The sequence below is a fragment of the Ambystoma mexicanum genome, chromosome 8 (assembly GCF_040938575.1).
Source record: "Ambystoma mexicanum isolate Mex_15411 chromosome 8, UKY_AmexF1_1, whole genome shotgun sequence".
In the NCBI taxonomy this organism is placed as follows: domain Eukaryota; kingdom Metazoa; phylum Chordata; class Amphibia; order Caudata; family Ambystomatidae; genus Ambystoma; species Ambystoma mexicanum.
Genome location: NC_090929.1, coordinates 468224549 through 468244379, shown reverse-complemented (window position 1 = coordinate 468244379; position 19831 = coordinate 468224549). Strand labels below are relative to the sequence as shown.

At 45.7% G+C, this 19831-nt stretch overlaps 1 protein-coding gene across 1 annotated transcript in view; it reads right to left on the bottom strand.

Moving 5' to 3' along the window:
* TTLL10 (tubulin tyrosine ligase like 10) overlaps positions 1 to 19831 on the bottom strand; it is a 1071284-nt gene that overhangs the window by 1016090 nt on the left and 35363 nt on the right. Inside the window, exon 2 of the mRNA XM_069610084.1 lies at positions 6435 to 6585. Coding sequence (XP_069466185.1) covers positions 6435 to 6585 — 151 coding nt within the window. The remainder of the gene's footprint in view (positions 1 to 6434; positions 6586 to 19831) is intronic.

The following is a 19831-nucleotide window of genomic DNA, read 5'->3' as shown; positions in this document are numbered from 1 at the left end:
CAGGTATTGGTTGAACAACCAGGGAGAAAGGTTAGACCCCCGTGGAACACCACAGGTAGAGAGAGATATAGATGAGAGGAAGGACCCAGGTTGGACCTGGGAGGGTCGGTCCGAGAGGAAAGAAGTCAACCAGGCCAAAGCCTTATCAGTGATACCCATGTTATCACAGAGGCAGTTGAGCAGGATGGCATGGTTGACTGTGTCAAAGGCAGAAGAGAGATCAAGTAAGATGAGGACAGAGGGGATATAAGAATCAAGGTTGGAGAACAGGTCTCCACTGATGTTCAAGAGAGCAGTTTCCATGCTTATGGCTGCTCTGAAGCCAGACTGATGGATCATGGAGACAACCAACAGATTCAGTATGAAGAGTAAGCTGGAAGATGGCCAGCTTTTCCAAGACTTTGCCCAGGAAAGGATATCAGGCAATAGTTAGCCGGACAGGAGGGGTCCGTTGAGGGTTTCTTGAGAAGAGGGTGCACAAGAGAGTGCTTCAAGGGGGAAGGGAAGGATCCAGTGGAGAAGGTGTGGTTGCAGAAGTCGGCCAAGGCTGGAGCTAGGGTATCAATGTGGTCCTTGATTTTGGAAGAACGGGGAAGAACCAGTTTTGACGAAGCTTTCATAAATCGGACTTGTCTGGAAACCTCTTCAGGGGTGAAGAGAGGAAAGGCAGAGAAGGGAGGGGGTGGCCGCAGGGAGGCCAGAGGAAGAGGAACAAGTAGAGGGAGGGGTAGGAGAGGACGAGAGGGTGGACAGGATGTCCTGGGTTTTAGAGATGAAATGGGAAGCCAGGGCCGTACAGAGGGCCTGGGAGGGGACAGGAGATGTAGAGACTGCGGCAGGATTGGCCAGCTCCTTACAGATTTTAAAGAGTTTGTCCATGTTGTTAGATGCCGCAAAGATGTGGGCTTGGATGTGAGCTCTCTTCTTAGTAAGGACAGGAGCAGGCGGCAGGCCAGTTTGTCAAAGGATGTCAGAGAATGTACAAGATGCAAACCATTTCCTCTCAGCCACCCTATACTTGCGTTTAAGGGTGGCGAGGTCTAAGTCGTACTGGGAGTTGCACTTGGCTTTAGGCTTCATGCGGATCCTCATGACAGGGTCAAGTACATCAAGCGTGTCAGAGATAGCAGAGTGGAGCACGGAAAGGGCTGTGTCAGGATGTGAGTCAGCCAGAGGAGCAGGAGGGGGAGAGAAGTTGGGTGGCAGTGTTGGGTTTGGCTTGGTCTGGCCTGAGGGGTAGAGAGAGAGAGATGAGAGGAGAGGAAAAAGTGGTCGCTCCAGGAGAGAGGAGTGGTGAGAGGGTTAGCGAAGGGGAGGTCAGAGGAGATCAGAACATTGAAAGTGTGTACTGCAGAGTGAGTCAGGCCAGAGGGAAGAATAGAGAGCAAGAGAGAGTCGCAGAGGTTGCAAAAAAGTCCTGTGGCGGGACAGGATGGATGTTGAAGTCTCCAAGGAGGAGGAGTTGAGTGGACGAGGCCAGGAGAGGAAGCGAGGTCTGCCCACTTGGAGAGGAAGGAGGTGATCTGACTAGGTGGCCGTTAGATAGTAGCCACTGTGAGTGATTGGCCAGGAGAGAGAGAAGGCCTGCAGACCAGGCATTCAAAGGCGGAGTAGGCCTGCATAGGGATGATAGAGGCAAGAATCCACTCCTGGTAGATCAAGGTTACACCCTCACCGGAACGGTTGGAACTGGGCGCGGAGAGGATCTTGTAGCCATAAGGGAGGAGAGTGTCAAAGCTTGTGACAGAGCTGGCCGTGAACCATGTCTCGATGAGACCAAGGGCATCAAGGTCGAGTTCTTCCAGGAGACAGCAGATGTCAGAGGAGTGCTTGACAGCTAAGTGAGAGTTAAGAGTGGCGAGGTGGAGAAGATTGCCATTCTTGAAAGACTTCCGGGGAGGGGTACAAATCAGAGGTACGCCCTCTGGAAGTGAAGAAGGACCCTGAGGGTGGGCAGAGGAAGTAGGAAAAGGGGCAAGGTAGCCAAGGAGGAGGAAGAGGGCACCAGAGAAGTGGCAGAGGGGGAGTCAAGGAAGCTGAAGAAGGGAGAGAAGGGACATCGGGAGAGCAAAGGAAATTGATAAGGCGCGGGAAGCGTCTATCAAAGAAAAGGAGGACGGCCTGAGGGCCTTGGACAAAGGTGGTGCCATTCAGGTAAACATTAAAGATGACCTTGGAGTAATGGAAGGAAGTCAGGACGGCCCCCCACCAGGTGCCACCATTGATGGGAGAAGAAGAGAAAGGATAGAGCACAGAGACCATATGAAGAGGTCATAGGTCTGGCGAAGGAACGGAAAAGAGGATGTCAGTGAGAGTCTGTCTGGAGGAAGCGCTGGTGCAGGTATCAGCGATAGGGAGGCCTGGGTTGGAGAACAGGATATCCTTTTTGAACTTCTTCCGACCAGACTTAGCAAGAACAGTAGGATAGTCAATAGAAAAGCAGTTGTAGAAGATAGGAGAAACAGAGAGCACCATAGATGATGCAGAGGAGGGGGAAGAGGAGAAATGGGAGGGGTGTGGGTCGGGAGTGAGAGAAGAACGGATGGGGTGAAGGAGACACTGGGGAGAACACACGGGGGGACAAGCAGAGGAGACGGAACGAGACGAGAACAAGTGGTAAATAGATAAACTAAACTGAACTAGATGGAAGCCTCGGGAGTGATCACACAAGAGCACAGGCCAGTATGATGAACAACAACCCAGTTAGCGGGGCAACTAGTAACCAGAGCGCAAGAAGAGAACCTAGAGGAAGGAAGAACACAGCAGTATAAAAAGACAATTCACTGCAAAAACAGAACATACGGCGGAAGAGACCTAGAGGAGAGAGAAAGAACACAGCAGAACACAGAACAGTACATGGCAAAGAACAGCAAAAACGGGATAGTTGACGAGGGAACCTAGGATCAGGAAGAGAGCAGCAGAAACATAGGGCAATCCGGGCAAAAGAGAACCCATAGAGGGGACAGAGCAGAGGAGCCACAGAGCAAAACACCAAGGACAGAGAATCAGCAGGGGAAGGGTGTGGGAGGGGGCAGCAGGGGAGCAGGGACACTCAGCGAGGAGGGGTGGATGCGAGGTTAATGGCGAGCTGGAGAGGGAAGGGTGCGGCAGGACACAGGAAGGGGGTTGCGAGGAACCAACACAATCAGGATCGGGATCGCGAGGGACCACGCAGGCTAGCACTTCCATTATCACTATTGGTGCCAGCAAAATAGGCCAAGGCACTGTTCTTGCGTGGGTCAAAAATGAGAGAGAGGTCGTGATTGCCCATGCCTCGTGTGTGTTGAAGGGTCTGGAGACGAGGTAGTCAGTGATTGAGCAAGGGGATTTGGCATGCCACTGGGTTGTGAAAAGGTTCCACACATTCATGGAAGTGCTGTGGGGGGCGGGTCAGCACATTTCATTCTAAGGACTAACCACGGGCAATAGATGACAATTTTTGAGATGGAGAGATTCATCAAGATGTCAAGATGCAGGGCAAATTAGATTGCCTACATGTAGTGCCATGTCTTTCATGTTGAGGATTTGCCTGGAAAACACAGCTGCCCAGCTGATTGTTACTCATGTCTTCCCATGCAGGGAGATAACACGGAGGAAGAATGTCCTGAGATGGTGTACTTGACAATGGATGGCGTGATAAGGCATAGCAAATGGGTTGTGAGTGTGACTGCCTTATCAATGTGGTGGACATGAAAGGATATGTCGAGGGTGTTTAGCCCAATAAAAGTTGCCTTCAAGGAGATCAAAGCCATACTAGAAGGTCAGAGACAAATTGAATGTTGAGAGTGGCCTTCTGCATCATGCTGTAAGAGTAGTTGCCCTCAAGGGACCAAGAGAAAAGTTAATTGATAACCCTATGTGCACATATGTATATCTCACACACAAAGGAATTGCTCAAGCCAGGTTTTTGGTGGCCAGGATTTGATAGACCCACTGAGAAAAGGCTCAAGCAGTGCCAGGAATGCCAGAAGTGAGGAAAGGGGCTGGTGGTGCGTGATCCAACCTTGGAGCTGCATGCCCTGCCCGAGGGTGTGTGCAAAGTGATTGTGATGGAGATTCTGAGTTGTTATGATGGAGATGAAGATGACCACTTGTTATGGGGCTAGCTGATCTTTATTCAAGGTAGGTGGAGGTGCTTTTGTTGCATGGGACACGTTCTTCTGTAATCACCTCATTTCCTGAGAAGGTATTTAGTCAAGAAGGGTATGCTGCACGCATCATTAGAATAATGGGACCCAATTTCGAAGTAAGGATATTGAAGGGTATTGGGTGTGCTGCGGGATCAGACACAATACATCCTCTCCCTGGCACCATCAAACGAATAAAGCTGTTGAAAGAGCCAGTAGATGCTGGATGGAAGCACTTTTATGGCAAGGAGTGCGGTGTGAGTCGGAAGGAATTTGTTCACTGAGCTTCTCTCCAGGGGGGGTGGATAGGGGGGAAGACAATCCCACGCTAGGATGCTCTAGGAACATAAGAGGTTGGTCAGGAGTGGGAGCGTAAAAGTGGGTGGCCCTCATTACGACCCTGGCGGAGGACCATGGTGCAATTTGCACCATGGTCCATGGCGCAAAGCTGCCAACTCCGCCATGGGGGTTGGCGGACTTACCGCCCCATTCCGACCTTGGCGGGGCGGTAAGTCCCCAATCCCCATTTACCCTTCCCCATTCCCATTTTTGCCCCATAGGGTATAATGGGAGTGGGGAAGGCGTTAATTACGCCACCGTAAATTACGGTGGCGTAATTAACGACAAGTCCCGTAGCGCCATGGATTTTTCCGCCTGCAAAAAGCAGGCGTGAAAATCACCATGGCGCTACGGGAACTCGTAGTCTGGCGGAAAGGTACGCCATGCTTTACGCCGGCGTAAACCCCTTTCCGCCAGGGTCCTAATGAGGGCCGGTGTCTATTTGAGGGCGATAAAGCCTCTTGTTACCTGCATGGTTGGCATGTTTTTTGGGGATACTGTGCACTTGAATAAGGTGTGGAATAGTGCCATGTGTCCTGAGAAAGCGCCAGTGTGGAACGTCAGCTGGGTGGCTAGAGTTTAGCAGCATCTAGACACAAGAAAGGGAAACACATGGGAGGAAGGGGAGATGTGTTCAAGGTCTCGGTTCTGGGAGGAGCTTAGGACAGGCAGGTGGTGGAAGTACAAGAATGTGAGGGTCCCCGTGTCACAGGTCCTTAGATGAAACTCTGGAACTCTGTGATGTTATTTGTAAGTATGATTGTGGAGAAATTATAAGAGCGGAGATTGACAGATGGACCAGCTAGACTGCTGATGCAGAAGTCTGACATGTTTCTATCAGTTCATTACAAGAAATCTGACATTGCTAGAGGCCACATGTGTGAACTCTCTTTACAGCACTTGTTTACTGTCATATTTTATGGGGAATCTTTTTTTTTTTTACATAATGTTTTATGATTGTATTGATGTCTGATGTCTACATATTATGGTTCATGGACAAGTGTCGAAATACAAATAATTGAGTTGAACAGATGGTTTGTGTGAAAATGGGTGCTGTGACCGGAAGACCCAGCCGTGTGACGTTTGCAATGCAGATATCTAGAATGTAGGCAGAGGAGCTAAAGCTGATATATGGTCTGATGAGATAATTTCATAAGCAGAAGCATTTCTGGATCTTAAGACACGAGTCGCCTCAGTAGTTCTATGACGACTGTGAACAATTCTTCCTCAGTTCTGGCCACTTTGTCAATCTTCCTCCGAATATAAGACCTCTTAGTACTGCAAACGAAATTCTTAAAGCCTCGGCAATGAATCAGACAGGCATTGCGCTCTGAGTCTAGTCGTGACTGCCTAACTTGTCTTTCCACGGCTCGACCTCTACGTTTTAAAGAGCAGAGATCACCAGTGAACGATGCATTTGCCTCTGATTTAACAGAATTGAGGTTATGGCATTTCAGTGGCACAAAGATGGTGGCTTGTGGATATGGTGTTTTAGTGTGGCTGTGCATTTTCAGATCAGTGCTCTGGACGGGACGATGTTGCCCTGGCATGTGGAGGGCATGGCGTCCCCTAATTGTGTGGGGCTGGTAAAATTGGCACCCAACCCCTGCACATGCAAGTCTATCCATTAGAGACAAGCTGTGAGGTGGTTTTGCAAGGTCGCTGATGGGAGCCATGTTGAACAATGGCCGGGACCTGCAGAGAGTGTAACGATAGCACTTCAAACAAAAGACAATACACAACATATTCAACTGAGTTTCCTTTTCTCTTAATCTTTTTAGCACCTCTTTACTACCCCTTATCCCCACCCCAAAAACCTTCCGTATTTGGGGTCCCTGAGGATGGGTCTTTGTGATCTGCTGCCCTCTGGGATAAGGTGTGCACTATACTGCCCCAGACCCTTCCTAAATGAGTGTACATGAAGTGTTCGTTTACTGGATCAATGTCTACAAGGCTTCTTATACTCACTGCCTGGCACGTGGTATCTCTGGGCATAAGGCACTCCAATGTACTGCTTGGCCTGTTCCAGAAACTTCTGGCGGAGCTGCCAGCGGCAGTCTGGATCCTCCAGTCTACGCTGTAATGATTGCCTCCATCCCCTGCGTTCCAGCAGCTGCTCCTGCACCAATCACAAAAAAGACAGATTTGCTTTCTGATTTGCGCCAGTAGTTTATCTGTTAACGAATGATTCTCTTTTCTTGGACAGTAATTTCATTGAATGTGAACCAACCCGTGCTTATGTTTGAAGAAAGACAGTTATCCACTTGTAACCCCTGGCTCGCGTACAGCCCACCCAGCTTGGGGTACTGCACATCTGTGAGCACGATGGGTAAATGTTCAACTTCATGCTTGGAGTTGCGAACCAAAAACGGGGAACACAGGCACACATAAAGGTGGTTATAGAATCAGCTTTGATGTACTTTTTTCAGGCAATGAACTGCACCACAACGGTTGTTGCCCTTCCCAGGGTGCCAGGGATGAGACAAGCCAGCAATGGCTGGCAGGCAACGAGAGGACCATTGGAGAGATCCAAAGAGAGGAAGATCCGGGCGCTTCAGTGGCCTCTTGGGGTCCACTATCTGGGTTTTTGTCAAAATAACAATTGATGGGATATTCTACTAGGTTGTCCAATTCCTTTAGGATCATAGCCCCGAGTCCATCCCTTACTTTCTAGGTCAGGGTTGTAACCCTGCTTAGCACAGACAGTCATTCACAGTCTCTGGTGTTTTGAAGGGCTGACCTAGTTTATTGGGTTCCATGTGTTAATATCCCCGCAAAAATATTGCCATACAAGAATATTGCCATATTTCTGCAGTGATATTAAGCCATGGAACCAATGGAGCGGGGGACCCCCTTACCACCGCAACTCCCGGTCCCATTAACCCCATAAATTATCCCAACTTATAATATCGCCTATGGCCTTACCATACGAACATATATATGGCGATATTATTGGTGGGGATAACATTACCTGATACCGTTTATTGATCCTGGGATCCTTCTTGACTGACATCAGGATATCATGGTGTCCTCACTGCTACACAGGGCCACCATCCATGCACTCTGATAGGTCATCTGACGGGTTCTGGCATTACACTATATTCAGGCAGAGTTAGACTCCAGAATACTATCAGGCTCCCCTCCTGGTAGGCGTTCAATGCCCCTTTTACTCTCAGGGCGTGCTACAGCCACTCGTCTCTTTTCACCACCACTTAATATCCCTTAACTGCCACCTGTTCCATCAACTCTGGTGCAAGTGTTCAGCCCAGTTCTTTAACAGAGCTCCCCTTCTCTCCACTACAGGAGTTAACTTCCCCTCTCCTCCCTCTTGCACTTTCCCTTTTCCTTCAGATGTTTCCCTTCTTCCTCTTATTTGTCATTGCCTCTGACCACTCTGTTTGATCCACCCTGTCATCAAGTTCTCTCTTGATGCTCCACAACTCTCTCTCCCACCTCTCTTGAATTCTTCCCTCATCTTCTCTCGCCCTCCCAATATTTCTCCTGCCCCCCCTCTCTCTCTGTGTTTCTCCTCCCCCTCATCTCATATCCCAAGGTGCTCCTGCTCCTTCTTTCCGCTCTCTTCAAGTTCCTGTTTGCTCCTCCTCTACTCACTTTCTAAGCCTGTCTCTCGATGTCCCCCTTTCCCTGTTCTCTCTCATGATGTTCTTCCTCCTCGCCTATCTGTGTGGATATTCGCCCTATCCTCTCTCTTTCTCTCTCCCTCACATCACTTCTTCCTCTCCCTCCTCTTTCCTCAGACTGTCTCTATTCTTGTCTCATGCAAAGTAACATGGAGACTCTAGGGTTATAGAAGAATAAGCTGAATACCTAACATACATTCAAAAACACTCACTAGTTCTCTACACAAGCCAATCGTTTTATTAACAGTGCAACTCAATGTCGAAAATATGGCCATGGGATCAACAATCATGCACACATAATAAGGCATTCCTATAACCCATCAACCAAGCTGTATTCAGATATAAAAACCATCAAAGCAATTATTACAAAATGTACGTCGATCGTTATCATAAAATCTAGAACGTAAAACAATTTACCACAATAAAATGTTTTCTTTAAAATTGTTAAAAAATTGAAGATAAAAAAAATGAATAGGGAACTAAATTGTTTTGTCAGATTCATTGAGGGCTCTTAATCTCTTTAGTCAAGCACTGTATACATACTTAAACCATATTCTGAATCTCAAAAGGATTATTACTTTTAGAGGAAAAATGAAGTGCATCCAGAACCTTGTGAATATCATGCAATCTGAACATGGGTAATAGGTACTGTGATCTTAATATAGCATTTTCAGGACTTATCAACAAGAAGTGAGAAATCGACTCCGCTAAGACCCCGCACATTAAACAAACGGGGGAATTTTGTGGAGACCAATTTGCCGTACATGCAGCTCTTTTCACGATACCAGCTCTCGGGTTCAAAAAAAGAGAATGTGCATGTGGTTGTACTGTATTATGTATTTGTTTATTATTTGTATTGCACACCAAACCCTGAGGTAACTGGGCGCTTGAAATACTTGAGGTTACATACAAGTGAGGCAGAACACATTTGCAGAATACAATAATGTACAGGAATAGTGACAGAAAGAATTACAATGCAGAACCTGGTTACAAATGGATCAGTGCACAATTATATGGCAGTAAGACGGTTATGCAGGAGTCAGAAAGGTGGTAGTGATAGCCTTTGGGTGTGAAGGTTTGTTACTTAGCCCATCTTTTATTTTGGCTTTGAATGTGAGGAGGGAGGGTTCTTGTCTAAGGGGAATGGGGATGGAGTTCCAATGTTTAGCCGCTTGGACAGGAAAACTGGTTCTACCCGCAGTTTTGAGCTTGAAGCTTGGTACCACAAGGCTGTGCGAGTGGTCTGATCTGGTGACTCGAGTGGGTTGGTATTTATGGACCTTGTCAGAAAGGTATTTGGGGGCTGAATTTGAGAGGCATTTGTGTGTGATTGCCAATATCCATAGCGTAATTCTGTCACGGATAGGCAGCCAGTTTGCATTGTCTCTGATGGAAGAGATGTGGCAATATCTGGGGAGACTGAGAGCTGCTCTTAGAGAGTTGTCTGAAGTACAAGCAGAATGTGAAGGTTGTGTTCAGAGGAGCCTAGAAATAGTGTGCTGCAATAGTCCAGTTTGGATAGTGCCAGTGCTCTAGCTAGCGTGAGGCGGCTAGTAGGGGATAGGAATGATTTGCAGCTATAAATCAATTTATTGGTGTAAACTGTGGAGGATGCCACGCTACTGACCTGACATTTGAGGGACAGTGTTGAGTCAAGATAGACCCCTAACGTTTTTATCTCTTTAGAGACAGTGATTGTGTTGCCGTCGATGTTGAAGGATGCGTATCTGTGGTTGAGCTTGTTCAGTCGAGCTTGGGTGCCTACGATCATTAGCTCGGTCTTATCGTCGTCGAGGCATAGGATGTTAGTGGCCATCCATGCTTGGATCTCCAGATAGATGTAATTTAGTAGTTTTGAGTCTTGGTCATAAACGCCCCAGATGGGGATAAGGACTTGAGTGTCATCTGCATAATTAGTGTAGATGACACCCAGTGTGTGTTCAAATATGGCTTGAAACCAAAACCCTCATTGCAGCCCAAATATTGCTTGCTGCATGAGAGCATTAGACAGGATGGTACCATAGACTTCCTGCTCTCATTCACACTTTTTTTCCTTAATCAGGCCCAAACATCCCCTGGTCATAGCAAATGGCCGTTCCCAAAGGTCAGGCAGGCCAAGCCTGCAAAGCCAGAACTTGACATGTGTGAGCCACACAGTCGCACCACTGACTTCCAATGATATAAACTCAAAATGTACCTAAAGTCTGTAAGGGAAGGAGACATCCAAAGACGGGCCCAAAAAAGCAATAGCTTTGTGGTTATAATTTCTTCAATGGGACAGATATCACATTCCAGATGTAAAATAGCATTAGGGGCTCCTTTGGGATGTATAAGCAAAGATTTTAGGAAGTTGTTCTCCGAGACACTCAAAGCAGCCGAGTTAGCATATCCCGAGATTTCAGCCCCATACAACGCTGCTTGCACTGCTTGCAACCTGTAAAGTTTTAGAGCTGGGGATAATGCGCCACCATCATGCTATGAAAAAAAGTCCTTATTCCTCCTCCATACATCTGCAACTTTACATTCGCTTTCACCACGTGTTCGGACCAGAGGCCGTCAGCGAATCGAACACCCAAATAATCGTAGGCTGGCACTTGCTCCAGTTTTACCGCATTAACTTCAATGTGAATGTTAGTTGTCCTACTTGACTTAAATCAACATCTTGGTTTTAGCAGTATTTATGTCCAGGCATAATTTCTCGCACTTCTCTGCAAACATTTTTGTCGCAAGCTTAATTCCCATAGGACTTGTTGCAAGCAGCACAGCATCATCTGCGAAGAATAGTGCAGGGTAGCGTGAATTGCCCATACTTGGTGCATCCAAACTATTGGCCACCAGCTCTTCAATGAGACCATTAATGTAGAGGCAGAAAAGTAGTGGAGTCAACCCGCATCTCTGCCTATCACCCCGCTGAACCGCACACAACTTGGTGAATTCACCTTTCACGCCCCAGCGAACAACGGCCTTGCTGTCCTTGTATAGGGCTTGTATTGAACTAAGTAGCACTGATGGTATTTTATAAGCTGCCAAAACAGACCACAATTTACTCTGTGGGACTGAGTCAAAAGCAGTACGAAGGTCCACAAAGATGGCGTATAATTTAGTATTTCAAAGAGTTGTATATTTTTTCACCAGAAGGTCCAAACGGAGACATTGTTCATATTATAGCAACATGCATTTAAACAATACGCAAATATATATTATCACATAACAAATGGTTACATTATATACATTACATCCATCCAGTGGTCCTATTGTAGAAATTGTGTTGCACAGTTAATAAAACGTTTTGCTCGTTGTTGGGATGCATGTCCAAGTTACCGCCCCTCGCAAACAATTTATATTGCAGAAAATATATTAGTACCTGATGAGGGTCAATGAGCTTGTGTGAGAAACCAAAGGGTGTCTCACCTGCTAGTGCCTGGGGATCTCTATCTCAGATGGCTAGGGCACAGCCATCACCATTGGATCCAGACCCTGTGGGTGGACCAGTCTGGGAGGATCGCCTGGGTGAGAGGTCTTCAGTGAGTGGGGGTGAGACGTCCAATGGTGAGAAGCAGTTTCCCCCTTTCCTGTGTTAGGATTCTCTAATGCCCCAACTTCCCCCCCTTTCTTCACAAACACTGGGTCGAGCAAGAGGACGACTGAGACTAAAGAGGCTAACTCTCTAAATATTGCATTGGACATGTCCCGCTAATCGGGCCAGGCAAAGTCAGGCACTTGACTTTAAGTGCATACATCTGGTACCAATTATCTCTGTTCAGACAGATAAAAGGCGGACATAGAGACACACTCTGAGCAAGGTGGAACACGAGCATGAGCAGAACATGTGGGGTGAAGGCAAACCTACAGGAGCAGAGTGAAGGACCGAGGGATGAGAGCAATGGGTCGAGGACCGCAGGAGTTCCCTATAGAAGGTTGTTGCCTCTGCCATGCTGTGAAAGACATGTGGAGAAGGCCGTACCCCAGACAAGAAGGCTGCATTGTGTTTCAAGGACATCAGTGGCCCTTCTGGGTGAACAGCCGAGTTGGGCAGGCGAGGCCAAGCCTCTGCTACTAACCTTGACTCGTGAATTGAAAAACTGTAAAGACAAGAAAGAAACGTGCACAGCCGGTGAGTTGGCAAGCAACCTGAAAGACCAGTGTATGTTAAGGAAAGATTGAGGTTGCAACATTATATCGTACAATTGAAGGCTGCACGCGTGTGGATGAGACGCGAAGAAAGGCAGACGTGTAAATGAACTTTGAAGTAAGGATAGCTGTGAAAGCAGCGATACTGAGTAACGGAGCAGTCCGGCGAAAGGAAGTAGTCCACTCGAAAGTCTCAGTGAAAGGTGAAATGTTTGTAGCGATAAAGTGAATGAACTGTAAAAGCGAAGTGATCAAAATGAACCCTGAGAAAAGGGGAAAGTAAAATGGTGAACATTGAACTTTTGGTAATTATGACATTGAACTACCCAGACCAAGAAGCATTGGGGCAAATAACACAAGAGTGTGAGCTGAAAGGAAAGTCGAAGTGGTCCTGCGGAGGTCTGTAGTAAAAGACACACACATTTGAAACTATTCGACATCAGCAAACGGTCCTCAGGGAAGGGAACCCCTGCAAGTTCTGTGTTTGAAAGGTCTGAGCCAGACAGAGGGAGACCTATTGTGAACCTTTGCTTTGAAAGGTGCGGCCCCGACATAGGGAGACCTATTGTGAACTTTTGCTATGAAAAGTCTGTGCCAGACAAAGGGAGACCTATTGTGAACTTTTGCTTTGAGAGGTCCGAGCCCGACAGAGGGAGGCCTGCATGAACTTTTTTATTGAACCGTGTTTTGAAAGCTGGAAAGAGAGACTTTTGCATGGACATCCAAGTGGGCCTCAATCCACGTTTTGAACTGCCTTTGTGTTAAGAACCTTAGCCAGAGTGTGTAATCTTGCCTACAGGGACCACCTTACTACGTGCTGTCTAATGTGGGGAGGAGAGCTGACTAAGCCACATTTATTTATATTTGAACACTGATTTTCCTTTGCATACATATTCTCCTTTACACACTTTTTGTACAAGAGATAGGGCAGGCATTAGGTTTTGTTAGTATAGGCCATTTTGATTTGACGGACTCAACTAGGACTGTTTTATTTACCATTTGATGGTTGAGACTACTCCCATCCTAGTTATAAGGCAAAGTAGGAGTTTTTCCAAAATCTGAAACTTTAATAAAGGTTTTACAAACTGTGCCTTTTCTGTCAGTGTCATACTTGTGATACCATGCCTCCCCTACCCTTGTAAAACACAAACTCATTGGCTCTCGCCTGGGCCTCAACTACCCTAAAAGGCTCCGAGCTCACACGCGGCATCCAGAGTTCTTACCTCAACTGGCTGCCATGGAAAGGGTGACCATGGTGGCAATTTTTTCTGTTTACTTTTTTCATATAGATTTTAATGGCCACCATGGAAAGGGAGAAGAGACTACACATAGCCCCTTCTCCCAGATCCGTGGTGGCCATTTGTTTTGCTTTTTTTTCTCAAGTCAGGAAACGATCGCAGTGTAATTTCTGAACTCGAGAATTGCAATTAGTATCCCGGTACGAGGTGCTGGGGTACTAATGGTAACATGACCCTCAGAGGGGGGCCATTACCAGTCTGGTATTGCCCCTGGGGCTTCATTAAAGCCCTGGTTTCGCTTGTGCTTCTAAGTATGGCCCTGGGGGGCATTACCCGACTGGTAATGACCCCCCTTCACGGGTCATATTGCCTTATTAACACATGGAGAATGCGTAGAGGGTGGTGTAGTGTGGAGGGAGGAACATTATGGGTGGAAGCAACCGGCAGGAGATACATATATTTTGGAAGTTTATACAGGGTAAAACGAACCATTTGTTTTGCAATAGTGTCACGTAGAATACATTGCATGTGTGCAACGACTATAACATGAACTAACAATGCATTTAAGTGTAGGGCTGAATCCTTGCAGGCTCTGTTGGAGACACAGAACAGCAAGGCCTCATCTCGTGCTTGATTATCACATTCCGATTCCCGGGCACGGTAGGGAGCACACATGTACACCCACATATAAATGTTTCAAGCCAGCCCATTGAACAATTAGGTAGGAATGCAAGCAGTTAAATGGGAGAAGGGCTGTGGCCCAGTATGAAGGCCACACTCATGGGAGCCGGCCGGGGCAGAGGTCCTGAGCTGCCAATAAAGAGATTTAGGACAACAGTGCCCCCTAGAATAATGGTTATTCTATTCAAACTACCAGATGCATGGGAATAATACTCCTAAATCCTTCAGGAAATGGATGGATTAGTGGGACACCAGGCCTACCTCTTGGGAGGGTTAACCGATACTGGGGGCAGCAGAGAATAACAAGGTCCGTGATTCGTACCAGGGAGAGCAAAGGGTGATGCCAATGCTTATAAGATTGCGTCAGGGATGCATGATGGAGGCTCCTGAGTGTCTGGGATGAGAAAAGAGTTGCTTTGTTTGCAAACACCAGGCTGACCTCAAAGTTATCTGCAGATTTCATGTTGCCAATCAGGTGCACACCACGTGATTAGAAGTAACAACAGGGTGGTGTCATATATAGCTTAACCAATTGCCTTGCAGCGCCTCGAGGTGAAGGGGCCATTACCCACATGTGGAGAAGATGGAGAAGAAGATGAAGATGACAACCAATTGGAGAAGTGCCTGTATGTCACAAATTAGCATGTCAATAGGCGGCAGCCAATGAAGGTGGGGGATGAGTACTGTATATCGAAATCTTCATGGATAACGATGTTTATGTTTATAAGAGGAAGATCACTTTGAGGAAGAGAGAGCTCTGCAGCAGAGGACTTATAATACCCTGTTGCCAGTTTCCTTTTTGTATACAAAATAAAGCTCTTTTTCTTCTTGAAAAGGGTGCACCTATCCTTTTTCCCTAGCAGGTTGTTTTTCTATGTCTGGTTGTTGTCGAGCTACCCAACACTAGTGAATGGGCCTTTTGTGTATAATATCCATTCTTGCCTCTCCACGTTCACCAACAAACCTCTAGCTCCCACACTATCGTCTTCATCAGGCTTCCTTTTACATCCCTCCCCGGCCTGAAATTGGGGATTTGAGCGAGGAATCTGGAGCTCCTGTTTGGAAAGCAGAAGCAGACACTACGATTTGTGGGGTCCTGATTAGACTACCAATTCCTTAAATATACCTACTTGGAATCTGGATAGAGTTGCAACTTTGTGCATCGAGTGCTCTATAAAATGGTCCACCATCTTGGAGTCAGGTATTCCTGTTCCCACACCACCTGACATGCTGCAGGTCGTGTGCGCTGATACTATACTTCACTGTAGACATATTCCTGTGAGCTCCCCCTAAAGCATATTCTGCAAGCTACATTCATGCATCTATCATTCTGTGGTAGCAGGGGAGCGTCCAGCATTGCAAGAGTGAGAGGGTGAGCCCCTAAAAACGTCTTGCCACTTTTCTCCCTAATGCACTTTTGAAAATGAATGCAAAATGACAAACAATTTTTCCTGCCGTCTATATGATGACTTTACTCCGTGCCCTCTCCCTGCAACATTCAGACAAGAGTGGGACATGGAGCTGTGTGCTCCTGCTCTACATTTGGCTCTGCCCCTTACTGGGCCTGCAGTGCAGTCAGCAGCCTGAAGTGAAACACAGAGCCGTGCCCCCATTGTGCATGAAGGGCGCAGAGCAGGCACATACAGCCATACCGCGGTCCCGGACAGGATGCTTAGACCAAAAGTCATGCCACACTAAGAAAGGGTTAGACTGGCTGCCCAAAAATACCAGACTAGGCAAGTAATAACACATACCATACTTGCTTGATCATGGAAGCCCAGAAAAAAGGCCCCCGGGCCCGGCCGAAGTTGTGTGGGGAAATATTTCAACACGATGGTTGGGGGTCCCCTGCTTAGCATGAAAACAGTCTGAGGCACCCATGGGGTGTATACATTACGATGGCGACAAAGATAAGGTTAATATCCGCCAATTATCACAAAACAGCCAGCCAGCAGGGACCTTAAACAACTACATTCCCTAACCCCTTCTTTGTCAGCAAGTGGTTGATGTGTAGGAACCAGTTTTAGAAGGCAATGAGATGATAACAACTTCTGTACATTCTCTGGGAAGGGAAAATGCAGCTTGTAATGCAAGTGCTGCAAAGTGCACATCTTAAGCCCCAGAAGGAAAATAGAAACAAAGTCACCAGACAGTGTTCATGTATGCCCTTCCACCTCCAGCCCTGAGTGCATTCACTAATACAACATCAGAAATAAGTCAGGCTAGTGAAGACGCTCAGGACTGGAGCTGGAGGGGCACACAGGAGCACTTTCTGGTGTCCATGTCCCGCACTGCTCCAGACTGCAGCTGCTGCGGTGGCTCAGAGCGGGTCAGGACATGGACACCTGTTAGCCATGTGGTGTGCTCCTGCTCAGCACAGGCCTTGTCTTGGTAGCAGAACACACTTGTTCGGCACCCTCAGAATGGCGAACGGGAGGTCTACTGCAGCCAGGACATTTGGGCTGGCTTTCCTCCTGGCAGCGGGACACCTTTCCCGTTCAGAACCCTGATGAGTGTGCTGAACAAGAAAGGTGTCCCGCTGCCAGGAGGGCAATTGTGCCAAGCCGCCAACCCAAATGTGCCGGTCCGGCTACTGAAAGAGCCACTGGGAGGGAGGAGGGGCAAGCTGCTTCCTCCCCCCGGCTCGGTACATTACTGTGTGGTAGTTGCTTTCTGGTTGATGGAATATGTGGCTTGTGAAGTCTGTGAACAGGAGCTGGCAAGGCAGCCTTCACAACCTGGACATTTCTATCTCTTTTCAATACATATTACATCTTCTAAAAGCGAACCGCAGAGGTTTATGGGCGGGGGCAAGGATACCTGGTGGCTATTTGGGGTGTGACTAGGATTGCGGAGGAGCCTCTAGGTGATCCCTTATCTACTGCCTCCAGGACCAGCATTTCTCTGCAGGTGGGCTGCCCACAGCCTGCAGGGTCTACAAAGACCCATCCCCTAGACTTCCTGAAGTGACCCGATAACAGTGGTTATATGTAATAGGTATGGTCTGAGGTGAATTTGACTGCAGAGTGTCCTTTTTGGACATACAACCCTTAATCAATATGTTCTGCACGCCCTAAATTGTAAGAACAGTTAATTCATTGCCATGGGTGACTTGTCTCCAGGGTCATTTCGTCCAAAATATTTCCACTATAGGTGCAGTCTTGCTCGGCCTGCGACCAGAGACATCTCTGATGCGTAGAAGGAGCTGGAATAATTAAATTACGGTTGATGGAAAAACTGTGGAAGAAAGCTTAATAACTGTGTTGATTTGATTTGGCAATTGATGGACAATGCTTATATTTGAGAAATAATTTATTTGGATTGACTGTAGTAATTCTAATGTTATACTTCCAATATTTATCCAAAATGATATAGAACAATATTTCAACAACGTCGAACTCTATCTGTGTGACATTAAAAGGATGCAACATGACACATATGCACATACAGATATACATATTATATAATGCATATAGTTGTATATCTACACACATATGTGCATATAGAACTATATATATATAATTCGAAAAACATATTATAATGTTATGTGTATTGTTTAGTAAATTATATGCATTTACAATTATGCCATGTACCCCGTTAATTGATATTGGTGTATATGTAAGTCTGACACTTGAATGCATATGTTTATTTTGCTATTGTATACTTATTTTAAAAAATATTTTGTGTATTTTTATATTTGAAATTTTATGGAGGAATTATGCTTGTGTATTTTATATCTTAAGTTTGTTATTATGCAGTCATTTTGTGTTACAAAGATATTTTATACTTTCTTTTAATTTATTATACGTCTACATTTAATGTACGTTTTAATGAAGTTACATTTTATACAAGTAATTGTTTTTAAGTGTGAAATTGTCATAATTTTATGGCAATATTGTATGCTTTTAAGTGCACGGGTGAGTTAAGGTTACCATGATATCTGCTTTTAATATAATATATATTTTTATTTTCTTTTTGTTGGTTTAATCTTAACTCTTCTATAATACATTTAAAAAAAAATTTCAACTTTTTTATGGTTACGTGATTATTGATTTTTAGTGTTTGTTCTAATACTAGTTTGTTGTTAGAGCATATAGTACAAATGTGTATGTGGCATATGAGCATGTTGCACAACAGCGCGTGACGTAAGTGCATATGTTGCAAGTGCATGTGTTCTAAATTTTTTTGGGTTGTGAGAGCGTGTGTCATAGGATTGTGTGTAGTGTGTGTTGTAGAAGAAGGAGCATTTGTTGTACGAGCGTGTGTTATAAGAGTGTGTGTCTTCAGATAGCATGTTATGGCAGCATGTGCCATAGGAGCTGTGGCGAACCAGAAGAAGGGCTAGGATTACAATGGGTCATGGTGCAGATTTGTTTATTCAAATAAAAATTAAAATACCTATCTGGCCCTATTGCTATGAGGGGAGATACCTAACCTCTAAAACAAAAATTAAGGGTGGTCGCCAAAGTTCTAAATTAAAGAGTACCAAGCCCAAATTCCTAGTTACTAACTGGCCCTACCACTAAATCGAACTAAAAGGAAAATGAGGGTTGCACAATAGCCTCGCAATGGGCTTATTCCTGCCCTGGCTCGTTGAAGACTTATCATCAGTCTCAGAGTTCCTTTAGAATGTCTTTACACAGTTCACAGTATTAATAAAGAGTTTGTCGATCAAAATGATAAGTGTTTTCTGGAAGGTTTTCTCTTTCCATTTGGAAAAAAGACAAATTCTTCTTCTTGTATGTTTTTTTTAGCTTTTTAACATAAGATTAAAAAGGCAGGGGGGCAAAATATACTCATGTGCAGACCATTTGAAGTTTCTACCTTTCTGGACAATGCCCCATCACTACTAAGCCTCACTTGAATCATTGTATTTTCATGCAAATGTACTAAAATTGCCAATAAACCTGCTGGAAGCCCCCACTTCTTCAATTTATTCCATAAAATGATTTGATCTACCATATCAAAAACTGTAGTCAAATCAAAAGATACAGCAAATGTTGACATATTATGATCGCCCCATGCAAATTCTTTAATACAGCCCATAGGCAAACCATTACGATCAGTGTCTACCAAACGCTTAAATCCCGTCTGATATTTACTCAATATCTGATTTTCCGTGGCCCATTCTTTAATTTTTTCAAGAAGTAAGCCGGTAAACAGTTTTGAGTCAGCATCTATCAGCGTACTAGGGCAGTAATTCCCAGGAGATAATCTACTACCTTTTTTGAAAAAAATTGGGACAATGTAGGCATTTGTTCATGTTTCCGGTGAATGCTGTTTACAAATAACATAAATGAACAATAAGAATAATATTCCAGACCAAAGCTTGGGGGACTGTTTAAAAACTATGTTAGACAGAAAGTTTGGGCCACTGTGACCTACTTGCACGCATGGCTGTTCTTTCAACATCCTCAATAGTAAAATCAAGGCTCAATCTAATATTACTCATCCCAACTTGGAGTGATTGAACATCCCCTCGTTTACTATACAACTAGGATAAATGTCACACTCACTCTTCCTCTGAGATAGGGTTGGCCTTGGTCTCTCGCTGATTTGATTCCAGAGCATTTATGAGGGACCAGAAACAAATATTCTGTTTACCAATGACTACCTTCAGCATAGCTTCACTGCCTAGCTAACTAATGACTGTGGGCTTTACTACAGTTGTTCA